Raw genomic sequence first — 27,147 nt, 5'->3', positions numbered from 1 at the left:
CATCAGCCTGAAACAAATAGTCAACGTCCCTTGGTATATCAGATCTAAACAGAATTACAACAGCATGAGTACCAAGACCTGTATAACATCAACTTGAGACAAGCAATTAACATTCCTTGGTACATCAGGGCCCCTCAGATCTACACAGGTGAAGGAAATCGTGAACGACTTACTACATCCGGTATCCAAGGCCGACAAATTACGTGGATCATAAGAAAGTGGGGAAAGCAAAAAAATAGAAGGAGTAGTGGCGGCTCTAGTATGGAGTTAAAATCTTTGTTTTTTTAAACTCATAATCATATTTAATGAATTTCAAATTTAAAACATGAAGAAAAAAAATTACTGGGATAATAATAAATTAGGATTTGGAAATTACAATTTTTTAAATTAGATGTTAGAATCAGTATTGATGATGAATTACAGTACAAATCTATTTAATTTTGAAAAATGAAATTTGTGGAAATAAAAAAATAATCGTAATATCCAGGTTGATAGATTGACCAATATACAAGGCGTTAAAATGAAAAACAGTGATAAATTCGAAGACGTGTATGTTAAATAAATTCCATTTAATAATGTTTGATGGATGAATTGCTTACCTGATACACAATTACAAAGAACTTTCGATATGCTTGTATCTCCTAGAAAAAACATTTTTTATTCACTACTAAGCCACTGACTTGGGACTTTGTTCTCGATTAATCTGCCCAAAGCTTTCCATTTGTGAAATCGTTAGTTTGAATAGAAAAATTGCAGTTAGTTTCTAGGAAGTACAAGTTTGTGATAATATTATTGGAAAGCCGGTAATTTTACGCAATAAAATATATTTCAAATAGTCCTTCATATAATTTAAAATTAAAATATCATATAAAATTCGATACGATTATAATAATACAAGATCTCCAAATAGAGTATCGAATATATTTCTTTTATTATTATTAGAGTAGAACAGAAGAAATGAAATTAGGGCAGAACAACAATTCCAAGCAAACAGAGGATGTCCACAAAAGCTAGTTCCATCCCCATTTATCTAGAGCTAAGTAAACCTAATACCACGGCGTATCTTGCCAGTGACATAGTTCAAAGAGAACTCAACTCAACAAGAAGGTTGTGTTGATCTATGGGACTAAATGTCAACCCGACCAAGATCTATCTAAGAAGAAAAATCTCAAGCTCTTCAAGTTAGACGAACAAGCCATTGAGTGGAAAACAGAAAAAGAATAGCTGAATGGACTTGCACTAGATAGTAAATTTCTTTAGAACAAGCATGAAAAGAAGATAACCAAGGATGGTATGCATAAATTAGGATTGTAACCCAACGGTCTTACTCTGAATGTACACGGCGATCATTAGACCATTTATTATGTATAAGTGGTTTGGGATACTAGAACTGGTTTGACACCATAAGAAACAATCTTAGCCGACATATGTGCAGCTGGAGCTATGGGATCATGTCCAACAGCTGCATTAGGAATGATAAACTGATCTTGAAAAATGCTCAAATCTGAGCTAGAGGATGAAATAGTAGATTAAAGTCTTTGTTTCTGAGAGACTTCTTTACGTGAAATTATTAGGGAATCATGTATTAAATTGCTTGAATCAAGTGGTTTCGTCTTGTTAAACTGAAACCTCCTACAGCTCTGGACCCAATAAGTTTCATAAAATATCTTAATGATGGTCACTATTCACGTTAAGCTTTCGTGTTCGTCAAAATAATAATTAAGTATTTAGCAATCATAATGCACTACATAACAACCTTTATAGTGTGCAGGGCTCTTTCATACTTTCGTCTAGGGCTTTCCTGTGCCCATAATCGATAAATCTGCTTATTATTGTGACTATTAACGTGACAGTTGACTTCTTTACCAAACATTTGTATCCTTTAACAAGCAGTCAACGTCTCTTGGTATATCAGATTCCAACAGAGTTACAACAGCAAGAGTCATCAAGTTTCAAGACCTGCATAACATCGACTTGAGTCAAGCATTTAACGTTCCTTGGTATATCAAGGTCCCTCGGGGTTGGCCCATGAGAAAATAAAAGAAATTATGAACGACTTCGTCAAAAGAAGATACGGATACTGTTACTGCATTGATACCAATTGAATGTTTATTTCCTTGAAATCGAATGTAGAGGCGATTTTTCATAAAAGTGTTCTTTTGCGAATAAATAAAAACGGATTTCGACTATTGGCGCATTGATTTCGATGGTTTTCTGGTCACTTTTTAGATACAAATTTGAGCAATTACCACTGATTCACAATTGCGTGCAATGCGTCCACATTGCGAGTAAATTACAATAAATGGACAAGGACGAAATACACTTTTTGGATATATTTATGAGAACAAATAGAAATGCAGAAGTCCTAAAAAAATTGGACATAAAGCATGAGTGAAAATTAGCATTAAATTATTTTTCTGCTCTCACGGAAATATAAGCTTGGAACTTTTTCCGTATAATGAACAGCTTATATAGAAAATTGGGCCGCATGGGATCGAATCACTGACTGTATTTATAAGTAAGTTTGTACAATAAAAAGTTTAAAACAAAATAATTATTGTGCAATATATTCCGGCCATCCAAAATCCAGTAGTGTATCAAGGTAAGATCAGTACGATTAATTAACTACCCAAAGTGATTAGTTACGTGTTAATTTCTAAAAACTGATAAAACTTACATTAAGATCACCTACTAGATCTATTTGTACAACTAAAATTCCACTATTTACAGTGTACAAAAGGAAAAAAACGATTATTAGTAACGAATTGCAAGACAGTTTTAAATTGAAATTACTTTCTGCGGATACCGTGGTAATATTATGGCTGTTTCCCCTTCTCAAATCCATCATTCTTATAGTATTGGAAATCACATCCTGTGTAACAAAAATTAGACGCTAGTTTATGGTTGAAATTTGATTTTCCTTAAACATGGTCAACCGTCTCATCCTGGTTTTAGTGTAAAAGTTAATAAAGTAACTATGTTCGAATATAATTGTTTGTATATTTTTGATTTTATAACTAACTTTATTCATACTCATTTAAAACCAAATATTCAAAAAAACTCCAAAAAAAAAACAAGAAAATCGAAAATCAAACTATAATCCAAGAAGCAGATGTGCTGTACTGATGAATCCAATTAAGACCGAAACCGCTGTCTGTTTTGTGCAGATTGAAAATCAGAACTTTTCAAATATATCAGGAACAAGAAAATAAACAACACGTGGATATTGATTCCTTCACAAGGATCTGCATGCGATTTAAACTACTCACGTAAATAAAAAAACGACTCAGGTGACACCCCTGCAATCTCAAGTCACAACCAAAAAAACGAATCACGAATTTGTTTTTTCCTTAGTAAAATCTTCAAGCTAACATTACTATTGTGCCAATTAGGGGTAACTGAACCTTATGAAAGATTATCTACCTGACCTACTATCATCAAACATCAACAGATACACTCCTCCGTTAATAACAAGCAAGAATTCTACCTGAAAATGGACACAAAAAGCGGTCTGCCATTTCCAGAATTTACCTTCGTTATCAAAAGACTGCTAACTTTCATCGAAGACGCGGTTCAGGAAGAAAAAAGTGCACATCCGAGAGAGATTATCACGTTGTTCAAGGCCGACAAGTTATCAGAGAAACGCTAGGAGCTGTGGGTGGCTGGACAGTCAAAATAAGACTTGATGCAGCTAATATTGAGCCAAAAAGGCCAGCTACTAGTCCCAGCCCACCTAGAAGCTCGTCTATGATTTGCCAGAGAGCACGTTAATTAGATTGACAAACAATGCTGCACCGTTCTCTTCTCAGGAAAAAGCAGAGTATACTTGGAATGGTAGCGATGGAAGAGGACGAGTCTACAGTAGACCTGGATAAAAATTCGCGCAGAGTTGCATAAAAAAAGGAAAACGTGGTTTTTGGTGGAGGTTTCTGGATGGATTGGGCGAGAATTTTAATGGAATCAAACACCGAGTTGTTTTTATTGAAACTGGCCGTGGAATGAAGGATTACCGATACAAAGAAGATATTTTAGGCTTCAGGCGAACACTTCGTTTCTTACGTCGGTTTCATCAGCGAAAACTTCATCCTAATGTAGGAAAATACCAGTTCACATACTGCAGGTTCCGTACGGCAGTATTCACTGGATATCGAAATTGCTGCTATGGATTAGCTAGCGCGTTTCCCGAACTTAAATCTTATCGAGCATTTATGGGATGTACTCAAGAGAAAAGTTTGGGCACTAGCCACGAAATCGGACCTTAAAAAGGTGCTCACTGTAAAATGGGATGGCATCTAACATGATCGTGTAAAAAACCTTATTAAATCCATGGAAGTTATTATTAGGACCAGGATATTAGGAGGTTAAACACAGAACTTAAAAATGGAATGGGTAATTATTCTGCATGAGTCCAATGGATGCCACGTTTATTGGTCAACGCCCTGTCGACTTTCTACGCTGACAATATTGTCTTCGACACTAGATGTACTCAAACTACCGATAGAAACGTAAATACTTCAGAAAGCCATAAAAGAAATCAATGACTTCAAAAATAAAAGATAAAGTAGCAGGAGATATCATCTAGATCAATAAAAACAAAGACATCCTAGGGAATATTCCGAATCAAGAAATTACGTTCTAGGATCAGCTAGTCCACAAGACGAAGCAAATAAGAAGATAATTAGAAGGAGTTATCGACCTAATCTGGTGCTGAAAACTAATCATGAAATAAAAATGATATTGGATTTAATAGAGGATACTGATGTCAGTCTTTCAAATTCCAGTGGAATAATTTTCTTTGATGTATGACAACGACATCGCTACCAATACTACCCAAATCAGCGACAACGCGATGACTTAAACTGAATGTAGTATACAACGTGGAACATATATCGTTGAAGAAGAGAACCAAAAACCAATACCTAGGAGTCATACTGCACCAAGTAATGACGTTCAAAGTGAGGCAGAATCACGAAAGACGATTCAAGGTGAAGATTAAGACTAAGAATGAAAAGGAAAGAAGACGAAGACCATTTTATGATCTTGAAAAACTATTAAACACGTGTTCGCAGAAATTGAGCAAAAGCGGCTGAATTTGGCTGAGAAAATGATGTAGGAACAAGACAATACAGCAGCGACGATGCAGTTACGCACAAATCCTTTGGCCAACAGTCTGTCCGCTCTTTAAGTGACACCGACATCGTCACCAAGAGTACCTAAACCAATAATAATATGAATACAATGTCGAAAAAGTTTTAATGTGGATGGACTATTTAATGGAAATCGTGTTAAGTCAACTAGTAAGATGTTGAAATGGAGAAAAAACGTTAAAACATTTTTTAAATACATTCATAAATTTGATTAAAAGTTCTATTACGAAGAAATTAAACCTACGTTCAAGGTAAATAATCAGTGATATACGTCTATAGGTACAAATTTCTTATACTTTTTAATTTCGTATAGATTGTACCTTCCGAAAGGACCTAACCTTGAAGGAAACATTCAATTTTTTCCCTTCTTCGTGATACTATGTAAATATCAATAAAAAAACTGATAAAGAATAAGTATGTTAAAATAGACAGCGACCAAGTTCATACAAAAATGAAATAATACGATGAATTTTCAAATTAAAATGTCAATAATTTCTCAAAAGAGCAGTAGAAACATCTAAAAAACACCAGACAATCATTTCTCGTTTATCTGTTGTACTAGTACTCACATATAACTAAAAATTGTGTGTGTTACATGCAATTTTTTTTATATTTGTGCCAATTTACACAGCCAAAAAAATACTATCATGCTTGTGTGATGTTTCAACTGCGTCAAATTCGGTTACTTTATACACTTTTACCTAAATATCTTCATGTTTAACAATGTAATAATAATCGGGGTGAATTTAAAATAAAAAATAGCGCGGTGACTGTACTACCAAAACTGCAATATTGTCGAGCGACGATCAACTGTTGCCGCTGGGCTGCGTTGGTCGACGGACCTAGAAGCATCGAGGAGTGGCACGCCTCCTCGGAGTAGCTAGCCGTTGAGAGGCACTTGTGCAGTTTGCGAGTACCTTGGGATCGAGATCTGCGAGGAGGGTCCGGACGTATTCGACCACCACCACTACTTGACGAGATGTTGCCGGCCGGACACGCTGTTGCTGGACTGCACACGCCGTTTATCTATTCCAAGTATACCAGCACCACTTATACACCAGCACGTTAAGAGACAAGGGACAATCCCTAAATACCAACGCCATCTTTACGTTTTCTCTTTAAATACACTGATAAACATACACATCAGTACACTACTTTTATGTATAAAATGCCAATTTCTTCAGCTTATTCAAAAATTGTTTTCTAGGTTTTTGTTGGTTAATTTTTTCGATTTTAAGTCTTTCTCAAAATATTTTGGAAAATTTTGTTGTGTTCACTTCTAAAATGTACCAAGAACAGATTATATTACAGCTTCAGGCAAAAAGCACTTATAACAAAAGTGGCACCAAGAAATATGTGGAAATGATTTTCAAAATTTTAGCGCCACCACTAAAATATGACTTTTTTTTAAATATACCCAATTAATTGAAACTTTTTATACGATAATCGAGTTTTTCAATTAATCTCGCGCATTTTTTATGTCACAAGTTTTAGTCTATCTCTTCAAATAAGAGGTGGGGGAGAGTGGAAACCTCGTTATGAAAAATCCAGTTCTACTCAGCCCATTTTTATAAACGATGATGTTGTGTGAAAGAGCTTTTGTCCAATAATACAAAATAAATAAATTCTAAGCAATTTAATTAGCAACGTGGTAGCTACAGGGCGTTGTTTAATAAATATTAGATATTGTGATATCTCTTGACAGTTAATATTACTAAAGATGGGAAAAATCATTTAATAAACCACGTGTCAAATCTAATAATTTTCATAAATATGAACATTGGAATGTTATTCATAGATTTTCAGTATGAACAATATTAAAAGAGAACTTGACACATATGAGAATCTCACCCGAGTTAATTAGAAAATGTCAATAAAAACTCAAGTGCTACAGAAATATAACACAGAAATATGAGTGAGGAAGTACGATGGACAATCAGTGATATTATTTATCTTTAAATTCGATTGTGTTGAAAAAATATCAAAAAATCAAGCAGTAGCCTGAGGAAAGGACGTGACAAAGAATGAAAATGTAGTGAAAGAATCAATAGGAGAAGGCCAAAATGAGTCTAATAGTAGAAGATAAAGTATATGAAATGCACCAATAAGGAAAAAGTGATAATTGAAAAAAGGGAATTTTAAGTAGTGAAACGATTCAACTACTTTGGTGTAATAATTATGAACAATGAGGATAGAATAAGAGTGAAAGATAATATACAAACAGCGAAGAGCATTTCATTCGATTAAAAAAATATTAATAAGAATGAAAACAAATCTGAAAATATGCAAAATAACAAAACTGGTGAGACGATGATTATGATAAAGGAAGAGTCCGAAATGATGCTGAGGATAAAAAGAAAAATTATACGTACTACCTTGGGATCAAAAAACAAAAAAAACATATATAGAAAAACAACAAATGAGAATTAGATGTGCTGGAGAAAGAAATGAGATGAAAAAAGTGAGATTAAGATGGGAATATATAGGAAGAGTTTGACTAGGAGATGGGATAAGAATGATAGTGAACGTAGGATGCAAGGAAAGCCCAAGTTTGAATGATTAGAAAAGAAAATGATAATAAATGACTTTATATAGTGAGGAAGGTAAACAAATTGAAAATGCAAGAAGTTGAGGACTGAGCCTCCTCTGAAAAAGGTTCCGGAAGGCTCAACGACGTCCCTGTCCATGATATTATACATCATCTGCTCAGATTAGAGTATAAACGTTTCCAAATAACTTTTCCCAAACGAATAAATTCATAATCCACCACTCTAATTGTATTCGTCTCTAATTGACGACGAGCTATTAGTAATTTGTTTTTATTTCTAATAGATCTGCGATGAGATATTTAATTATCGAAATAAACGATCCCCGAGCATTTTCCAATCCTCCGAACATCAGATTTCCTATTTTATCATAAACGAAGATTAATTAATTACGTAATAGACTTTTTTTCATCGGATAATTATTAAAGATCGCTTTATAGAGGTAAATTGGTATTATCATCTTAGTTAATTGCTTCAGAAAGGTTTTGTTTCGTTAAAAAATTCAGAACAGAGATAGGTCTATAAGTGAATGTGTCACAATTTAACAGAATATTGATTTTTGTTTGAAAGGATACGCTGAAAAGTAGAAAAGGGCAAAATACAAAATTTGTTTATTATTATTGTAACTTCTTGTTATTAAGAGATTTTCATCGATGTTCTCCAAATCGTACAGTAGATGGCGGTGATACCTTTGGATACAAAAAAACGAAACAAAAATATTTAAAATCGACAAAAAAAATATGAGCAATGATTGATTCTAGGACGAGTACAAGCAACGCACTTAATTGTTGATTAATATTTAATGCTGAAGGCTGTTGTGAGCTAAAACTATAAAAGCTATTAGGTGGCACTAGGGCAGGTCCTACGCTAAGCTACGTGGTTCCCTACCCCAAAGCCTTCTTGATTGGTGTACTAGATAATTGAAACTGCCGTCCTCGCCCTTAATAATGCGCCAAAGCCACCGAGAACAAAGTCAAAAACCCACCGATGCCCGCTGGAATAAAGCGTTAATAAAAAAAATTTTCTGTATTGTTTGTTGGTTGGAAGGAGTAAAAATACGCAATACAATTACATTTTGAAATTTGATAATAATTTTAATTGATATTTTCTTTACCAAATATATTTTTTTCGTGGTTCATTTCTTATACAAAATGCCACATAACAAGATATTATAATGGAATTTAAAATTTATATGATTTATTTCCAGGTGTATTCCAAGAAGAGAGATGTCTACGCATTTCGGCGAGTTTGGAAAATATGAGAGAAATATTTCAACAGGGGATCCGCCGAAACTAATGATATTTTGGAGGGTTTTGGAAGCTCTGATTCATTTTTATATCCGAAATTTATTGACTCAAGTCACCTCTAGTCCTAATCAACGTACACGGTGCCTAGAGTGGGATATCCCATCATTATCTGACTAGTTGATGCTTACTATTTTCAATTATACGAGAGTGCATCCATTTTCTCAGTACATTTTTTTATGTTATAAGCAAGCACAAGAGTTCGAGTGGTGTCTGCTATGTGCAGTTGCCTGTTGATATTGATCTTAAACTTCTGCAGGTTGTTGTGTTCGGTACTGGTAGCTGATTCCACAGGCATGTACTTCTTCGAAGAAAAGAGTTTCGATAAATTGACGTTCTGGGCTTCTGCAGGTGAATTCGGTGCTCCTGAACCACGTTTGCCTGTTGAGTTCGGAAGAGCGTCTGCTCTGGATCACCTATAAGTCGACTGGATGGATGGACGAATATGGATCTTGTAAAGGATTGAAAGCTATTGTGGAGTTTATAGCTTTTTGGTCTTAAAGAAGGCCTCAAGTGTTTGTGAAGCTGTTTTAGCTAATTTGCTTTCATCCTCAACACCCAACAAGCGAATTTGCGATGACGGTGATATTATATGTCCAGATAGGACCGAATTCTTAGCCTCAATGGGAACCTTCTCTGCGTAAACAGCAGCTTGGGTCTTTGCCGGATTAAACTCGAACAGATTGCTTCCATCTCACTCCAGAATGTTTTCAAGATCGTTATTGATAGTGATTTTAATGTAATCAGTCTTTAAAAAAGCTATTGAGCAAGTAAATAATTCAGGTCTTGATTTATTTAGAAGGTTAGAATACCAAACACTGTCAAAGGTTTCGATATGTTAGTGACATAGACCAGGATATTTCCGGTTGATCTATGTCTAGGAATGCCATATTGATGGTCGCTGATGATGATAGCAGACTCAAGATTTGCTGGTTAATGACTTTCTCCATGACCTTGGCAATGGCTGGGCCCAACGCAATCGGACAGTAGTTGTGGGTAAGCCTCTTTTTTGGTATGGGTTTAACTCGAGCAAGTTTTCAACCTTATATATTACAGGAAAAAGATTTTGCACAGCAGGCTTGTTATTCTATTTGAGCCAGTGACTTTATTGATGTCCAAGACGATAATCGCTGGGGCGAAATCCAGAGATTATGAAGCAAAATCCAATAATATAAACCTTGTATAATGTATAGTAATGTAGGACATATGAACGGCTGCATTATTCTGAGGCGTATATATTATATTAGCACTATAATTAACTAATTTTCTAATAGCAGCATAAAGTTTTTTAACATTCTCCATTTGTATGTTCGTCTTTACCACATTTAAACTCGCCGCATCATCTTTTTACTATGTCATATTTCACTGCAGATTCCTTTAATCTATCCACGAAATTTCTTGTAATTTACATTGGGATCAACTCTTTTCAACCTGTGACTTTCTTAACATAGTGCGCGTATTCTTTGCACCATCATTTATGACCGTAACATTTTGGACAGCTGAATTCCAACATGACCGAATAAGGTTGACTGAGAACAAGCGTTCGGAATGACCAAAACAATTGCGATATCATCGAAAAAGTTCACCAAATGGTACTGGACGATCATAAGATTAGATTCTAGCTTAAAAATTTTGCTTGAATATGTAACGCATGAAGAAAATGCACGAACTGCACTTTGAGTAGGTTAACCGCCCATCAATTTACAAGATCTGGTCCCTTACGAGTTCATCCTGTTTCCTTACCTTATAGTGCAAGAGAAAGCTTTTCAACAGACATTTTGAGAGAAGGGTGAATATTAAAAAAGGATTAAAAGGCTTAGAGCATCGCTGGACTAAGTGTCTAAACTTAAAGAGAGACAACACAATAAAAATAAATATGAAAAAATATATTTTGTTTCTTCATTAGGTCGGAAACTATTTTGACAATTCTCGACAATAATTGGTTACAATGTGACATGATGACAATCAGGTCAAGTACGAGAACGAGGATCGGATTGACTACCGCAGAAAACATGTGTTTTGCTACTACCATGAACTTGTAAATATTTATCCTAATGACCGCGCCAATAAGCCATTATGATTCAATTATCATTTTGAAATTAACAAAATTATTATTTTTTAAACGAGAGCAAGTCTTTGCTCTTCTAGCTTTTATATATTCTGGTATATAAGAATGTAATTGTATTGTTATTTACTACTTCTCTTTGAAAGATGGAAAATTCATATTTACGACATATTCTGGGTTGGTGTTTAGTAAAAACAATAAAATCAAAGGGGTAAAGCAAAAAAAGCAATACGAATATAAAACAAAATGAACACAAATTAAAAACCATGTAAAATCTGGTAGTGTCAGCGTTGTTTCGGTTGACGTCATATATTTATTCTAAAACTTCTTATAACGCTACAATATCAAACAATGCAAAATCTCACATTCCTCATCTAGAATATTTAGTATTTTTATATATCACAAAACCAATCACCCTACACAGGCACTTCTAAAAAACTTGAGACGAACAGTCAAATATTACCAATAATTAATTTTATTTATAATTTTAGTTCAAAAGTTTTCATTATTCATTCAAAATATTTATTATCTGGTTTTCATTAGGCTCTTAATTTTTAATGGAAAAACCCAGTTTCCAAATTATCTTTCATGACATTCAATACAGTTTTCAAAACTACTAAATCTAAACATCTTGGACAATGGATTCCGGGACATACCATAGTAAAGGGAAACGAAATAGCTGACTGACTCGCTAAAGTAGAGGCAGATAACTCTTCATAGGTGCTGAACCCTTTTGTTTTATGAGCTACAGAACAATAGAGATAGCACTGGAAGGTAGATAGGGTTTACTGGGACATTCTACAGGGGAAAATTCTTCATGGAAAATATAAGCAGAGAAGCTCTACTGAATAAACCTAAATAAGAGCAACCTACAAATACTATCAGGAGTCTTGTCGGGACACTATCGCCTCAATGGATACCTGAAGACTTTGCAGATAATACCGCGTGCAGATTCTGTTGCGCAGAGGACGAAACCTCTTTCTACATTCTCTCTAGGTATGAGACACTACAGAAATCCAAAGTACTACACCTGGAAGCCACCACCATCCCCCATTCTGAGCGTTCTAAAGAGTGGGATTTATAGATCAGCATGAATACTGAGAATCCCTGTAATGCAGCAAGAAAAAGATGCAATATTACATGGTACCCTAATATCCACATATATACATACAAGTCTAAACAGGTGAGGTCTGGACATTGGGTTGGACAAAATCATCTACTTCCTCCTTCAATTCATCAAGAAAGAGCTGGATATAAGACTAGTAAAATAATCGTCTTTGCAATGGCCCATCTAATAAAATAATTTAATAATTAACTTCATTGTATAAGTTGGAAAGATGGAAATTTGACTAAAAATACTATCGAAGTTTCTGAAGACGATTATTTGGTTATCGAAACGTACGTCAGAATTGCGAGTATTAGTATAGTGGTACTAGAAAACTGTTTGTAATATGAAGAGGAATCAAACGAGAATTTGAATAATAATATTAACCCTATCCTCACATTGAATGGAAAGCAAATAGAATGGGTGCAAAAATACAAGTATCTTGGTTCAGTCATAAACGCTCAAATGAATCCAGACGAAGAAATCAAGATCAGAATTGAAATGGCTCGAAAGAAAATTGTTAAATATTCCTCAATGTTTGCAAGCAGAAATCTAAAACTCCACGTCAGAATAGGATTCATGGAATGTTATGTGTGGTCAATACTGCTGTAAGGAGTGAAAACTCAAATGATTAGAAAACTTAAAGCATTTGAGATGTGGCTCTATAGACGCATCCTGAAGATACCCTGGACTGACAGAATCACCAGCGACGAAGTACTAAGACGCATTGATTGCAAAAGAAAACTGTTGACAATTATTAAGATAAGAAAAACATCTTACATAGGACACATCTTACGCAACGACAAATACCTACTGGTACAAAACATAATGCAGGGCAGAATGGAAGGAAAGAAAGGTATCGGCAGGAAGAAGATATCCTGGCTTCACAGCGGCGAAGAATTGTTTCATGATGCGAGGGTGAGAGACGCATTTAAAATCGTGGTCGCCAACCTTGAATGAGAAGACGGCACGAAAAGAAGAAGAATTAACCAAATAGGCAGTCGAATTTTCGTGATGAAACAAACGCTTTTCCTCAAAAAATGTGGTAGTTTTGTCTAATTTCGGCAATAGAACGTGTTAGAAATTCAGCATTATATTAACAAGTTACCAATTTGATCCTGTCTGGACATAAAATATCACGAACATCACAATTTCTCCTGTTAGGTGTTGAGTTTGAGAACAATATGTCTTAACATAGTCATGTTCCCGAAGAACTAAAGGAATTCGTCAAAAACTCGGAGCCACCTTTAAAACCAAAAAACTGAATACTCCTGTACAGATCTCAGATTCGTCCATCCTTGGAGTAGTACTTGCAGATATGGAGATCATCAGGATGCTCATTTCAATACAGACAAAAGCAGTTCGACTCATAGTTGATAAGAAACTTTGACAGCTTAGAGTATTGATCTGCTCTGTTTTACCACGGCGGTTGCTCATCAGAACTATCCAATATAATCCCCCCTAGAGCAGTATTTGGAAGACTTATTCGACATTTAGAAAAAATAAATCATTCCAGGATGATATTTACGTAACTTTTTCACAGTTTTTTTTACATTAAAAATAATGTTTAATCGATACCAGAAATTCTTTTTTTCCACACTTATACAATAATGACTGAAGTTTTAAACTAAGAAACTTCATTTAATCATGCTGCATTCAATCTCATTAAATAGCCCTGCAGAGGAAAAGTTTTTCTATATCAGGGCCATGCCTGGAATTTACTATATTCTGCAAAATAAACGTTCCTATACCATTAAAAAAAGAGTCGTTCTTTATAAATATTGCATAAGGGAAACAATTTTTTTATAGAATAAAATTTTGACAGGTTACATAAGAGCTACTAGTTTCATCATAAAAAAAATTAATATCTAATTATTTTTGGCTAAATATTAATTTTAACTTGAAAGCAGGTAATCATTTGACTGTTCTCCTGTCACATAAGGAAACCTGGGCTAAGGAAACAGGACTAAAATGGTTGCCAAGGTCAAAGTTAAAACTTACTGAAACGTCTCATGAGATTTCCGGTGAATGTGGGTTGAGGACTGGTCGCGTTCACTTCTTCTTTGTCCCTCAAATCTTTATAATTCTGAGCGTCTGCCTTCTGGAATTTGATATTAGGCACAGAGAGTAATCGTTGGTCCCTTTTGTCTATTTGTTGTTTCTTTTTGTGCCTCGGTGGTCTTACGGGTGAACCATCATCTCCCGTCAATTCTAAATTATCAGGTCTCGAAATTGAAGGTTTATTTCTATTGTGCTCATTATAACTACCTAATGACCCAACTAAAAATGGAACGGCTGGTTCTTCTTCGGGTGACAAATTTAAGATGTCTTCTTCAGAACGTTTAATATTTGTAATATTTGTCTCTTGATTTTCTTGTTTCACTGATAGATCTATGACACTTTGATTGTCTATTATGGTATTTTCATCGGATTCCGGAGAAGTTTCAGTCTCTTCGAGATTGTCAAAATTGTCTTGATACGAGGTAACGTCATTGTAAAATATACTTCCCCTTTTTTCTTTTAGGGGATTTTTAATTTTGATATCGACTTTTGATAATTGGCGCTTTAAATTGAACCCTTTCCAAGTCGAAGATTTCCGTCGATTTTGAGGTATAGGTACAGCTTTCTCTTCTTCGACTGCTTCGCAAGCTTGCTCTACAGGTGTGGGGCAAGGGGCAAAGGAAAATGGACTTTCTGGGGATCTTCCCATCTAAATCATGCATAAAATTGGGTGTATAGGTACGGAAGCTGAGCTCGGCTATTGATTTGCAAAATTGTATAGCAAAATAAAGTAAATTTTGTTGCTATGGTGCCTTTTTTCTTTCGCCTTAAATCTCTTAGAGCTAGATCACTAAATAGTTTGCTGTGGGAAGAGAATCTACAAGGTTTTTCATGTTTACTTTCTATATAAAGCAGTATTAATCAAAACTATGGAATGTTATTATTCACAACAATTTACATTTGAAAAAATTATTAAAACACCAACTCCTTAATTCAAGCCTTTCATGATTGCACTCAAATTGAAGGAACAGTTCAATAAGAGAATACTATACACATAGTAATCGGTCAAAATATGACATTTTTCAATGCAACTTTCATCTCATTGCTATTCACTGAAAACAACGACTTTGTGCAGCACGCACCAATATAAATTTCGCACAAAAACAATTAATTTTGAAAAATTGTAAGCGCAGTAATGGAATTTAGCAATACATCTTCATAAGTGGCAAGTAACTAGCAGAGCCGATATGACCGGTGAGGTTTTTGTGTGCAAATATTAGCTCTTACTCTAAAAAACTCTATTCAAAGGTAAAAGAGTCATAAATATTACGTGGTTTGCGTAAATCAGAACGTTATGATTGGTAAAAATCAAAAAAATTTTCATTTCTTAATGTCGTACTAAAACCAGAATATTACACAATCGTGAAGATCGTCTAAAGTGTATATTATAGACGCAATCGAAACTTAAAATCGATTTGAACAGATCTTTCATACCTCTTCACATATTTGGTCTTTGATTTAATTCACACCTTAGTTACGATTGTTTCTTTGGCATTACAATTTATGGAATCGAGTTGGATTCTCATCAAATTTCCTTATCACTGCCTCCAGGCTGAGACAAATTGAAGCTTGTGTGTTTTTGATAACTTAAATTACCATTAAACAACCACCACACGAGTCCCCTCCCTCCATCTACCCGCTTTATATCTAATTCCAAAGAAACGCGGAACTGTCCCATTAACCTAAGCCCTGCAGAGGAAAAAAATCCTATATCAGGGCCATCTTAAAACCAATCCAATCTAACAAAGAATCTTTCATATGTTATTTGTTATTTAGTGCAAACAGAAACTCAAGATCAAGCTCCAAACATCAAACCTTATCACTATCATCTATAGTGTGGATATAAAAAGCCGAGAGTCATCATAAACCCAGCAGAACATCAACTTGGGGCAAGAAATTAAGGCACCTTGGAACATCGGGACCCATCAGATCTACTAAGAGTCGAACCAAAATAAGAATAGTGAGGAATATTGCCACCAGAAACGTTCAAAAATTTTGATAATCAGAAAGGTTATTTACTACGCCAGATATTAAAATACAAGAAAACAATTGAGATACGATCAACAGAAAAGACGAAAAGAACAAAAAAAGATGATATTGAATGATATACTTAACCATAAAGATTGAAAAGATGTTTTTAAGTATCGTTCTAGCAAATAGTCTGAATAATTATTTGCTTCTTTTAAAAACTGAAGAAAATATGCAGTAAAAATATAAAAAAGGAATAAAAAAGACGTCAATTGCCTGACAACTCCCTAAAGAAAAGAAAACACTTCCACTGAATCAATGAAATAGAATGGAGAGGGAGCAGCAAACAAGACTGACATTATATGGGAAAATGATGGTGGTGCATTTTTTAAGGACAAATTTTTAACTTAATATGTGTGTTTAACTTATACACATGGACTAATGGTGGTGAATGAGAAATCGGAAGCTTTTAATGAAATATTCTTTTGGCGTGCACATATCAGGGACTCGAAATATTACCTTGATAACCTTTCTAATTGACGTTTCATCAATATTTGTAGCCAAAGAGGACCACAATAAACTACCGTCTCAATTATAGTCAACATCCCATTGAAAACCAAAGAGGCAATTGCTTCAGAGCACATTTTTTTGAGACCAGTATAGCAATCAACTGATTGATATGGCTCTTCAAACAACGACCCGAATCTAGCTAAACATACAGTGGAACTGACCTAGTTTCCTTGTTATAATTATTCGTATTCGATTGATATTTCGCTTCTATTGTAGTGGATTCAATACCTGTACTGTACTGTAGGGGACTCCAGTCTGAAGCAAAATCTGCTTGAAATTAATGTCACTCATGATTATGCACAACATAATGCCTCGATCAATTTCAAAGTCATAATAAACGTCTATGGTTTGTCCATCTATTGCTCTTCTAAGTCTACAAGTGATTCCAACACTAAGTAACGAGTATTATCATTTATTTTAACCAAAATAAGGCTTTTAGTCTTTAGACCATATGTTTTATGTAGCACAATTTTTGTGTTATACGTGCTAGGACAATTCGGTCATTTAAAAAGATCAGTATCAGCCTCTCCTATAGGATCACCCATTTCATAGTACTTTAGCTTCTAGTTCTAAAGGATTTTTTCCGAAAATAATTGAATAAAATGGTGATATTCATCACCATTAAGCCTTTGGTGGTTACAATGGATGGAGAAAGTTCATTTTGAACAGTTTCCATAATTTATTTAGCAGCATTATCATAAGCTTTTTTAAGATCAATAAATATTGAATGAACTGTTATTTTTTTATGAAGAATTTCGACGTGAGCTGTTGATTAAAGACCTTGTAAGTGCCTTGGTCCAAGTTTTATCCACTTCTCTTCAAATTAATTCATGTCCACAAATATTAAAGGAAATTTATATAATTAAATTATTTTGATAACACTTAGACACATTATTACTTAATTTTTTTCGTAAAACTAGTAACCATCAAGTAATATTATTACAAAAGAGAAAAATATAACATAAAACTTGAATCAAAATGGATGCTAGTGACAAAACTGTACCAGCCATCAAACCATGGCTAATACCCGCTCCAGACTCTCAGCACAATCTTGACGAGTGGAGGCTGATGGCTATCCACACTCTCGATTCAACAAGTTGCCGCAATTCAAGTGACTGCGTTAGCTGCTTAATGCGCCTACCAATACAACACGAAAATCATTTACTGCACTCTGCAGGAAAGATATTTTAGATTCCAGACTTGTTCCCTTAGTTCCTCATCATCTGGAACTGACGTTAGAAAAAAAAATACAAAGGTTTTATTTTCTATATCACCCAATCCCTTTAAAAAATTGTTCCTCCAATTTGAGATCCTACTACTTAATTAATTTTAGTGAAACTGAAATTTCTGTGCTATATACAAAGACTATTTGATCGTAATTGTTAATCAATTTTGCTTCCTGGCAACTGAATTTTTCTATAAATTTACCAAGCATTCTGAAATGAAATAAAAATTCTTCCCACAACAGGACGGTCAAAGCTAATCCTTTCAAATAGGCTAAATGATCGATTTGACGCTGATCATGAAAAATAAAAATTAAAATTAAAAAAAAAATGAAATATCCATTGACGAATTATACATAAATCGTGGAATTACTACAACAAATAACTAACCTGATCTATGCTGGGACTTCGAGGTTGTCTATCTTCTTTATCGGAATAAACATTTCCAGTTTCTGCTCCTAACTGACCTTTTTTCGGACTTCTCGGTACACGGGAATAAGGATCTTGAGCTCCGTACATATCTGGACTACCGACATTCAAAAGACACACTTTCTGTTCTATATCTATTATCACAATACCAGCTTCATTTCCATACGCCATACTGTATATTTGAAAAAAAATTAGAGAAGAACGATGTAAAAGCTTTCGTTGAAAGTATATGAATATCGAGGTTTCATTATTTAATACATCAATTGAAAGAACAACTCAAACAGTTTTGTTTGTTGTCCCAAGTGCGCGCAGTGCGCTATCCGCTAGATTGCGATAATGGCAAAGATGGAGAATGATGAGGAGAAAGCGTTTTGCGTTTTACAGTTTACAAAGACTGTGCAAGTGCGATCCGTATTGAGTTCGGTTGAGATCTTCCAAGTAATAACAACGTCCATAGTTGATATCATCAGTATGGAAATATCGGATAACTTTTTTTAGTATTAGTATAGAATTAGTGAAAACACAATTCAACGAGTGAATTAATATTAATTGTTTGGATAGTTTTAATGAAACTTCTACAACTAAGTGTTAAAATACTCATAATGTACGGATCTAGAGCTCAAAAAATCCTCACGAAATGATACAAATACTATATACCAGTTTATGGGCGTTTTCTTTTGGTACTTCTTACCTTTATACAATACAGTAGGAAGAACATGAACAACAGATCTTCATTTCCCAACTAGCATAACGATATAGTCGATTAGTTGAAGGATACTGTATTGGTTACAAAGGTTCTAATGCCAGAGCTAGCTCAACGTTCACCAGACCTAACTCCATGTGATGTCTAGCATTGAGACTTCATCAACGATCGTATCAGAATGAAGAGACATGATTGAGTTCAGATATTCTGAACAATGTTTGAGAAAACCTCTGATGTGTAGTTTGTGACAAATTGGAAACTTATAAACGTCTAAATGAAACCATTTGAGTTGTTTTTTCATATGATATATTATTTATAACTAAGTTTGATATGTTAAATATCATAACATTGCCACCTAGAGAATAATATACTTACAGCCCGTATGAACTATTGACGGTTAGAGCGGAAATGTGACTAGGAGGCTCCCCATTATTCCACGGAGTTAGACAAACTAGCTGAGCTTGAAAACCGGGAAGTTTCTTTTGGTTGCCGGTTTTTACCTTCAGTAATGAACCGTCCTGGAAGTATTTTGAACTTTAGACACCTCCCGAAACATTTCAAGTTTTTTTATACTAAACTTTCTAATGAGATAAGTTTTTACAACAAAATGAAAAAATATGAAATCAAAGTTGACACCATGACTATCGATGTCATATTTAAATTCCGCCTCCAACACCGTCAAGAATCGATTAGAATTCTTGTCGCCCAGGATGACACGTTGAAAAATTTCTTTTAAATCGTTGATTTTTTTTCTTTGGATTAAGCTTCCGCATCTGGCTACAGATTTTCAAAATTAATACATTTGCTTATCTACCTGTTATATCAAGACATCTCCTTCTAAGTTGGATTTCACGTAGATGCTCCTGTTGTTTTTAATTCATCTCACATGTATTGAAATAGATTATTTTCTTCTTCTGCACATTTCCTATTTTTAACTGTATTTTGAAAATTTTTTCAGCTATTCCTCATAACTTTCATCTAATCCTCATCATTGTAACGCCGGTTATGGGTTATTGCCGTTGTCAAAGTCCCAGTCGTTTGGAAAAAATCGTGTCAATATCAAAACCAACGGTGTTGAGTGTCATGCTATTAAATGTTTAGCTTTTAGCTTTAGTTATGATTCAATATATTTCTCCAGTTACTAAGATATAATTTCATACTGAAACACACTGTTTACACAACCACTACATCAACACTCCCAGTTACACTGTCTGCGCGTTTCGGTACCCAATCCCAGATTACCTACAGTATCTGAAGACGATAATTTGGTTATCGAAACGTGTGTCAGACAGTGCAATTGTGAGTGTTGGTGTAGTGGTACTATAAACAGTGTGTTTCAGTATTTTTTTAAGCATGAACCCAATAAAGTTCCTCAGTTAGTCTATGCTCACACCAAACATTAAAAAGGCTCTTGTTTGGGCATCCTTCGTAAAATCTCAGGTTATTCAAGTTGCCGTTTATAGTTCTCGATATCAATAATAATGGTAGAGGATGAGTTTTTTAAATCGAACGAAGAGTTTCAATACTGTCCTCTTCTTCTGCTCCCCTTTACCATCTAATTCAACTTTTCTTTTTGTTGCTTTCTTTCGACATTTAAATATGTCACATGGTAAGGTTTGAGGGATCTTTTTGATCGTAGACTGGTAAGTGTATGGTTCAAAATAGTCCGGTGTGCTATTCTCAGAATGGATTCGACTTTAAGTTTGCGAAAACCAATTGTGGACACAAATTTAGTGTCAATGATGATAAGAAAGACACTAATAATTATAGACTTAAAAAAACAGGAACAAGATATTTCTAAAGTTTTATCAGAATTCGTTTTATTGAAACAAAAGGAGTGTTGCAAACTTGGCGGCTTTTATTTCGAAACTCAACATTAGTAAGTTAAAACTTATTTTATCATTGAAAAAAAATTGGATACTTGCTAGGGTAAAATCATACCAAAAAAAATAAAAAAGACTGTTCCAACAACTACCGTCCGATTGCGTTAGTCACAACCATTGCCAAGGTCATGAAGAAAGTCGTTAACTAGCAAATCTTGAGATATCTTGAGTCCACCATCATCAAGCCGCAACAGATCACGACCATCAATACTAATCTTGAAGACATTTTGGAGTGAGGTGGAATCAATTTGATTGAGTTTAATGTTTTTACAAATGCTCCATTGTGGCTCAGGATTTCATTCTGTCTTGACATGGTTGGGAACAATATGAACTGGCACAGTGACGAGGCCGAATTAGCTAAGGTGACTCCACAGACACTTTAAAACCAAATCGCTATATACTCCGCAACAGCTTCTTATCCTCTACGAGGCCAGATTCGTTCATCTTTGGGGTATTTCTAGCACATTTAGAGCTCGGCTCTCAAGTATACTCTGAGGATACTCGACTCATACAGAAGAGAGTAATTCGATTTGAAGGCGACACAGAATTGGCCAGAAACTTGGACAGCTCATAACATAAAACAAAGGTTCCTGACCTGACTCTGTTTTACCAATATTACTACGGCAGATGCTCTTCCGAGTCCTGTCCAATATAATCCCATCTGTTCAACTCAACAGGCAGATGTGGCTCATGAACACCGATTTTACCTGCAAACGCCCAACGTTTAAGATCTACATTCACAGGCATCTCCTCACCTGCTTGATTTTTACATAAAAAACCGCGATTCCATTATCACTTTCAGTAGTTTAATTTTTTATATTTATAAATTTGTAAGAAAAACTATAAATTAATTAAATCAACTTTGAGTATTTACCCTTTTACTGTCTATATCCAACATATCCAATTTGTTACCGGATCCAGCACTCCCAGGTCCAGAAAATTGACAATCTGGTGATATTTCCCCTTCATCCGGTACTTCGTACGTGATAGGTATCTCTAAAACCGTTACCTCATCGAAACTATCCGTTTTTTTATACGTAAAAAGTATGACGTGACTCGAAGCACCGGCTACACACAATTTCCTCGATTCCGGACACAAGGAAATTATTTCAATAGCGAAAGGTTCATCTTCCGATTCTAACGATCTAGCTTTGGGTTTTTCGAAAACTTTGGCAGTCTTCAATTTATATAATACTTGTAAAGTACCGGCGCTAGCGTCCCAAAATTTTATACTCCCATCGGAATGCCTGAAATTAATATTCGATTTTCAAATGTCATTTGAAAACTATTAACAACCTACCCCGTCATGATTATTTCGGCGTACGTACATGCGTGGGCCGGCCAAGTGCCACCACTAACCGGCCAATCCATTTCGGAAAAACCCGATCTTTTCATTGCTCCCGCTCTTCCTACTGAATAAAAAGCGGGTATAAGATCGGCGGGGCAGTCTGCCAAATAACTGCAACAAGTTACTGGAGATTCGTGAATATCCATGGGATAAGGATTTTCTAGACATGGAAAGCCCGGAGTTTGTAAATCCATTATCACCAAATCGTTTTGGAGGAGAGCGATGATCCCGTAAGGTTCTTGAAGCTCTGAAAAATTCTATTCTTAATGTTCTCAAGTTTATCCAAAATCTTAACCACCAACGAGATGATGACTTCCGCCATATAAGATTTTGATTATTGGTCCAGCAGTGGACTCAGATGAGCTAAATGATGATGATTAACCAGTGAATTGTCATTGCTTTTACGTAAAGCAAAAACCACACCATCCGTCAAAGACCTATCACTGGAAGTAACCCTCGACATCATCAATGCGGATAAGTTTGACAACATTTTCATTACATTAGAAGAAAAATTCCGTATCTATGTTATCCGCAATAATCTTCTCGGGACATCGAAGCATACTACTGAAGCTATACTGCTCCATAAGACCAAGATTCGGGATGTAAAATATGGTTTGAGTAATTTAGATAGAAGATTGGGTCTGTGTAGCAACGGCTTTGTCCAAAGGGATCTTTTGGTAAAGAATGAGGATTTAACTTCGCATAAAGGAAGGTTAAAAAAATAGAATGCAGAAAATGTAGAATACATGGAGCAGTGAAACCAGAGGATAGTGGATCCAGAACCTAATCAGGAATGAGTGCACTACAAACAGATAGTGTATAGTCTCCTGCCATTTTGATGATTGTCGGCATTGTCTTAAAGGACCTTTTATTAAAAAATAAGGATTTACATCCGCAGAAACGTAGATGAAACGAGAAAGGAGAGGAGGGGGCAGAAAAAAAGAGTTGGCGGAATACATGGAGCAGTGAAACCAAAGGATAGTGAGTCCACAACCTAGCCAGGAGCTTAAAGGGCAGTACATGAGTTTGGGTGCGCCCGTAATTTTCTAGAGTAGAAATAACCATGGTACGTATAACTGGTAAGAGGAAAAATCGACCAAACACTTTTTCTGGCATGCGTGGAAATCTCACACAAGAGATGGGAGAATTCATAATCACCAAAAATATTATTGAAAGAAAAAATGTGTAAGCACATTAGTGATGATTGCACTCAAAGGCAAAATAATCCTTAGAAATGTGGTGAAATAAAACACTATAAAGGAACATCATGAATCATTTGGCTCTTTTAAACAAGCTATATTACAGTTGTACATGTTTGAATAGGTGAAACGTGACAAGGCAATTTTTTGACAATCTTATTTGAACAACTTCCAACACACCAATTGATCTGTTCAAGATTTGAGATTAGAAATCGTTGACTATATAAAAAAGTAAATTCAATTTCTTTGAGCACATAGGCTAACAATATATTCTCATTGAAAAAATTTGTATAGTACGAACTATATTTTATATAATACAAATTGTTTCAATTCAATTGCGTGTTTTTATTGAGTATGGCGACACGTTAAAGTTAATTTAATGGGGAGTATATAAAATTTTTTATTATTTTATGACTAAAAGTAAGAAAAAATTATACTCACCACTGGCATAAGGTGATTCGCAAAGTATGATAAAATCGATAACATTATGTTCCATTTCTAGAACTGTTGTCGTTTTACTATATACAACTGTTATACAAGGTGTTCTACTAGCTTGGTCATAAGGCATTCCACCAGAAAATATCACGTAATATTCCCTAGAATGAAATCAAAATAACTGTTTGTCTGAAGACACAGGTCCATAAAAAATCCAAAATACTTCGCGGATTGTTTGTCTGAACTCTTTATCTGAGGTAGCTCAATAAAAAATCCAAAAGAGTCAAGTTGAGTGACCTTGATAGCCACGCAAAGCGACTTATCTATTTGCGAGGAAAAGCTTTCCGAAGCAAATTCATCGAAGACCTGACCGTGTATAGGGTAGATCGTTTGAATCAGAATGAGTCTTGCAGCTCCAAAACATGGAATTGGCAGTACGAAAACGCTTAAACATACAACACACAATATGTGTGCGTGAAAAAAGTCATTTTATTCCAATAACTTCAAACTTTAAACGGAATACATGGTATGTTCATGAGTTCTTGGCCTCATACAGTGAATAGAATGGGTTAGCAAAAATATTTATGAACGGGTCTAAAAAAAGCTTTACTCCAAAAAATTTTTAAATTGTTTTTAGTGACTGCCGCCTAAAAACAAGAGAAATTGCAGCACAGACATTTCTAAGGATCAGCATATAAATATGACATAAATTATTACAAAGTGGGAACCTATAATTCTGAGTACAGATCAAAAGCAGCATTAAGTAGAATATTGTGAGCGATTTTTAGAGCTTTGTCGCGTAATCTGATCAAATGTGAGAGGTTATGAAACTATGGTTTTTTACTATGATCCCATTTCCAAAAACGATTCAATGGAGTGATATCGGCTACAATATTTTGGGAATGCGAGGATATCATTTTGGGACTTTGACGAATCAAGTACAACCATAAACGTGGCATATTACCCTGACTTACTAAGACAGTTGCATCATAAAATATACGATTTCCTCTATTCACTCCTGGAAATTATTTCGAAATTTAATATTTCGAAAATATAGTCTGCCGTTCTTCAAAGGAGAAAACAACTACTTTCCTGGCTAATGCCTCGACGAATATTGAGTTACATCTGAAGAGCGTGGTGTTCATCGAGCTTTTTGTCGATACCAACATCGCAATGTTTCGCAATGCAAAGAGACAACCCTCTTTTTGCAATAACCACTGACAATTGAATCAATAAATTTAATATTTATATCAAGCGTCAATTTGAATTTTAGTTTCAACGCAAAACCATCACCTTTTAACTTTTTTTTTCGATTGTGAAAGATAACCCTGTATATAATAAGAAAGGGAATATATTGTATTATAGTTTCACAAGCCTTACCCCGTTCTAGACGTCTTCCATTCAACTTTCGAAATAGGTCTGCATTGCTCTGGTTTCCCGTCTTTGGTAAATTTCGCTGCAAATAAATCCATCAAAACAAATTAAATTTTCGAGGAGTTTCACGCTTACCATGAGGTTGTGATATATGAATATATTTAGTAGGTGATTTCAAGCTCCACGTGGTTAAAGTTCCGTCTGTGTGTGAACACATAAATTGTTTTCCTTCGTAATGCCACGAGATAGATCTTAATTCACTGGTTAACCACCTCATATCGACCATTTTATTCTTAAGATCCCATAAGACAACTTGACCTGAATCAAAACCTATCAACAACTGAAATATAATTACGTTAAACTCATTTGGAAATTGGATAATCAACAAAACGTACTTTACTAGCGTCTAAAGGGTTATCACTTAAATGTACTATTGCCCCGGGATGTGTTTTACGAGACCTGGGAAACAAATCAGAATTGTTAATAATCAATTTATCTATACTTTTTGTTGTTAAAATTTCATTATTTCATTTTTTTTTCTAATTGAAATTTAGTTTTTAAAGCATGTAAAAAATTTCGACTTTTTAGGTCTTTATCAAAATATGACTTAACATTGACAATTATCCGTAGTTGGAAATTTAAAAACATAAATTTATCAACTGAACACACTATTTACACTTTCCCTACACCAACATTCACAATTCCACTGGTGACGTGCATCTTCGGAGACTGATTTACCTCCTCCAAAGAATGAGACCCGACAAATTGACATTCTGGACGTCTGCAGGCGAACTAGGTATTGCTCTAGGTGGAATTATACTAGACAACCCTTCTAGACTCGAGTAGTTCAAGAGGTGTCTGTAGTATGGAGATACCTGCGGATATTGGTCATGAACTTCTATATGTTGTAGTGCTCAGGAAAGACGTGCCTTGGTAGCTTGCACTTCGACAAAGAAAGAAGTCCTGATAAATTGATGTTCTGAGCGTTTGTAGCCAAACTCAATGTTCAGGTGTCATGTCTGCCTGTCGAGTAGGTCTTGAGATAATATTGCTCTAGATGGGGTTATGTTGGACAGCTGGAAAGACCATCTGCCATGGTAGTATCGGTAAAACAGAGTCAGGTTAGCGACTTTTCGTTTATGCTCTAAGATGTCCAGGTTTCTGTTTGACTCTGTGTCGCCCATAAGTCGGATTGCTCTCTTCTGTATTGAGTCCAGCATCCTAAGGATATTCTTGGATGCCGGGCACCAAATGTGCTAGAAATACTCCAAAGATGAACGAATCTGGGACTCGTAAAGGATTAGAATCTGTTGCAGAGGTTATAGCTTTTTGGTCTAAAAGAGGGCTGTAAGTTTTTGCGAAGCTGCCTTAGCTAATTCGGCTCAACACCTAACGAGCGAATTTGATATTTTATGTCCAGACAGGACCAAATCCTGAACTGCAGTGCCAGCCTTCTTTGCAAAAACAGCAGCCTGGGTCTTTGCTGTATTACACTCAAGCAGATAGCTTCCACTCCACTCCTGAATGTTCTCAAGATCGGTATTGATGGTGGTGATATATTACTGCCTACGGATTGGGTGTTAGCTGATTTATTGGGGCGGATGATTTGACCAACGACATCAGTGTTCCATCGTCAGCGAAACTATAAATCGGGTTTGCAGATTTGTTGAGTAAATCGTTGATGTACAGGAGAAAGAGAGTAGGTGACTATATGCATTTCTGCGGAACACCAGCGTTGACCTCAAATTTCTCTGAGGTGTGTGCATCCATAGCGTTGATCGGACCTA

The 27,147-nt window shown here is 35.2% G+C and overlaps 1 protein-coding gene across 5 annotated transcripts in view; it reads right to left on the bottom strand.

The window, feature by feature from the left end:
- The window catches only part of LOC130897169 (syntaxin-binding protein 5), a 273,488-nt gene that overhangs the window by 41,737 nt on the left and 204,604 nt on the right, over positions 1-27,147 (bottom strand). For 2 of the 5 annotated variants that reach the window (XM_057805885.1, XM_057805887.1), the window contains exons 5-14: positions 25,756-25,819; positions 25,496-25,700; positions 25,367-25,442; positions 23,993-24,147; positions 22,305-22,599; positions 21,879-22,251; positions 19,497-19,639; positions 18,380-18,590; positions 14,169-14,877; positions 600-641 (exon numbers count right to left, since the gene is read on the bottom strand). In XM_057805885.1, coding sequence (XP_057661868.1) covers positions 600-641; positions 14,169-14,877; positions 18,380-18,590; positions 19,497-19,639; positions 21,879-22,251; positions 22,305-22,599; positions 23,993-24,147; positions 25,367-25,442; positions 25,496-25,700; positions 25,756-25,819 — 2,273 coding nt within the window. Of the gene's footprint in view, positions 1-599; positions 642-5,926; positions 6,174-14,168; positions 14,878-18,379; positions 18,591-19,496; positions 19,640-21,878; positions 22,252-22,304; positions 22,600-23,992; positions 24,148-25,366; positions 25,443-25,495; positions 25,701-25,755; positions 25,820-27,147 lie in introns of all 5 variants that reach the window. The other 3 variants (XM_057805886.1, XM_057805888.1, XM_057805889.1) reach the window with 3 other exon arrangements.

Source organism: Diorhabda carinulata, chromosome 8, assembly GCF_026250575.1.
Source record: "Diorhabda carinulata isolate Delta chromosome 8, icDioCari1.1, whole genome shotgun sequence".
NCBI classification, from domain to species: domain Eukaryota; kingdom Metazoa; phylum Arthropoda; class Insecta; order Coleoptera; family Chrysomelidae; genus Diorhabda; species Diorhabda carinulata.
The sequence above is the reverse complement of the archived record's forward strand: the minus strand, read 5'-3'. Positions and strand labels throughout refer to the sequence as shown.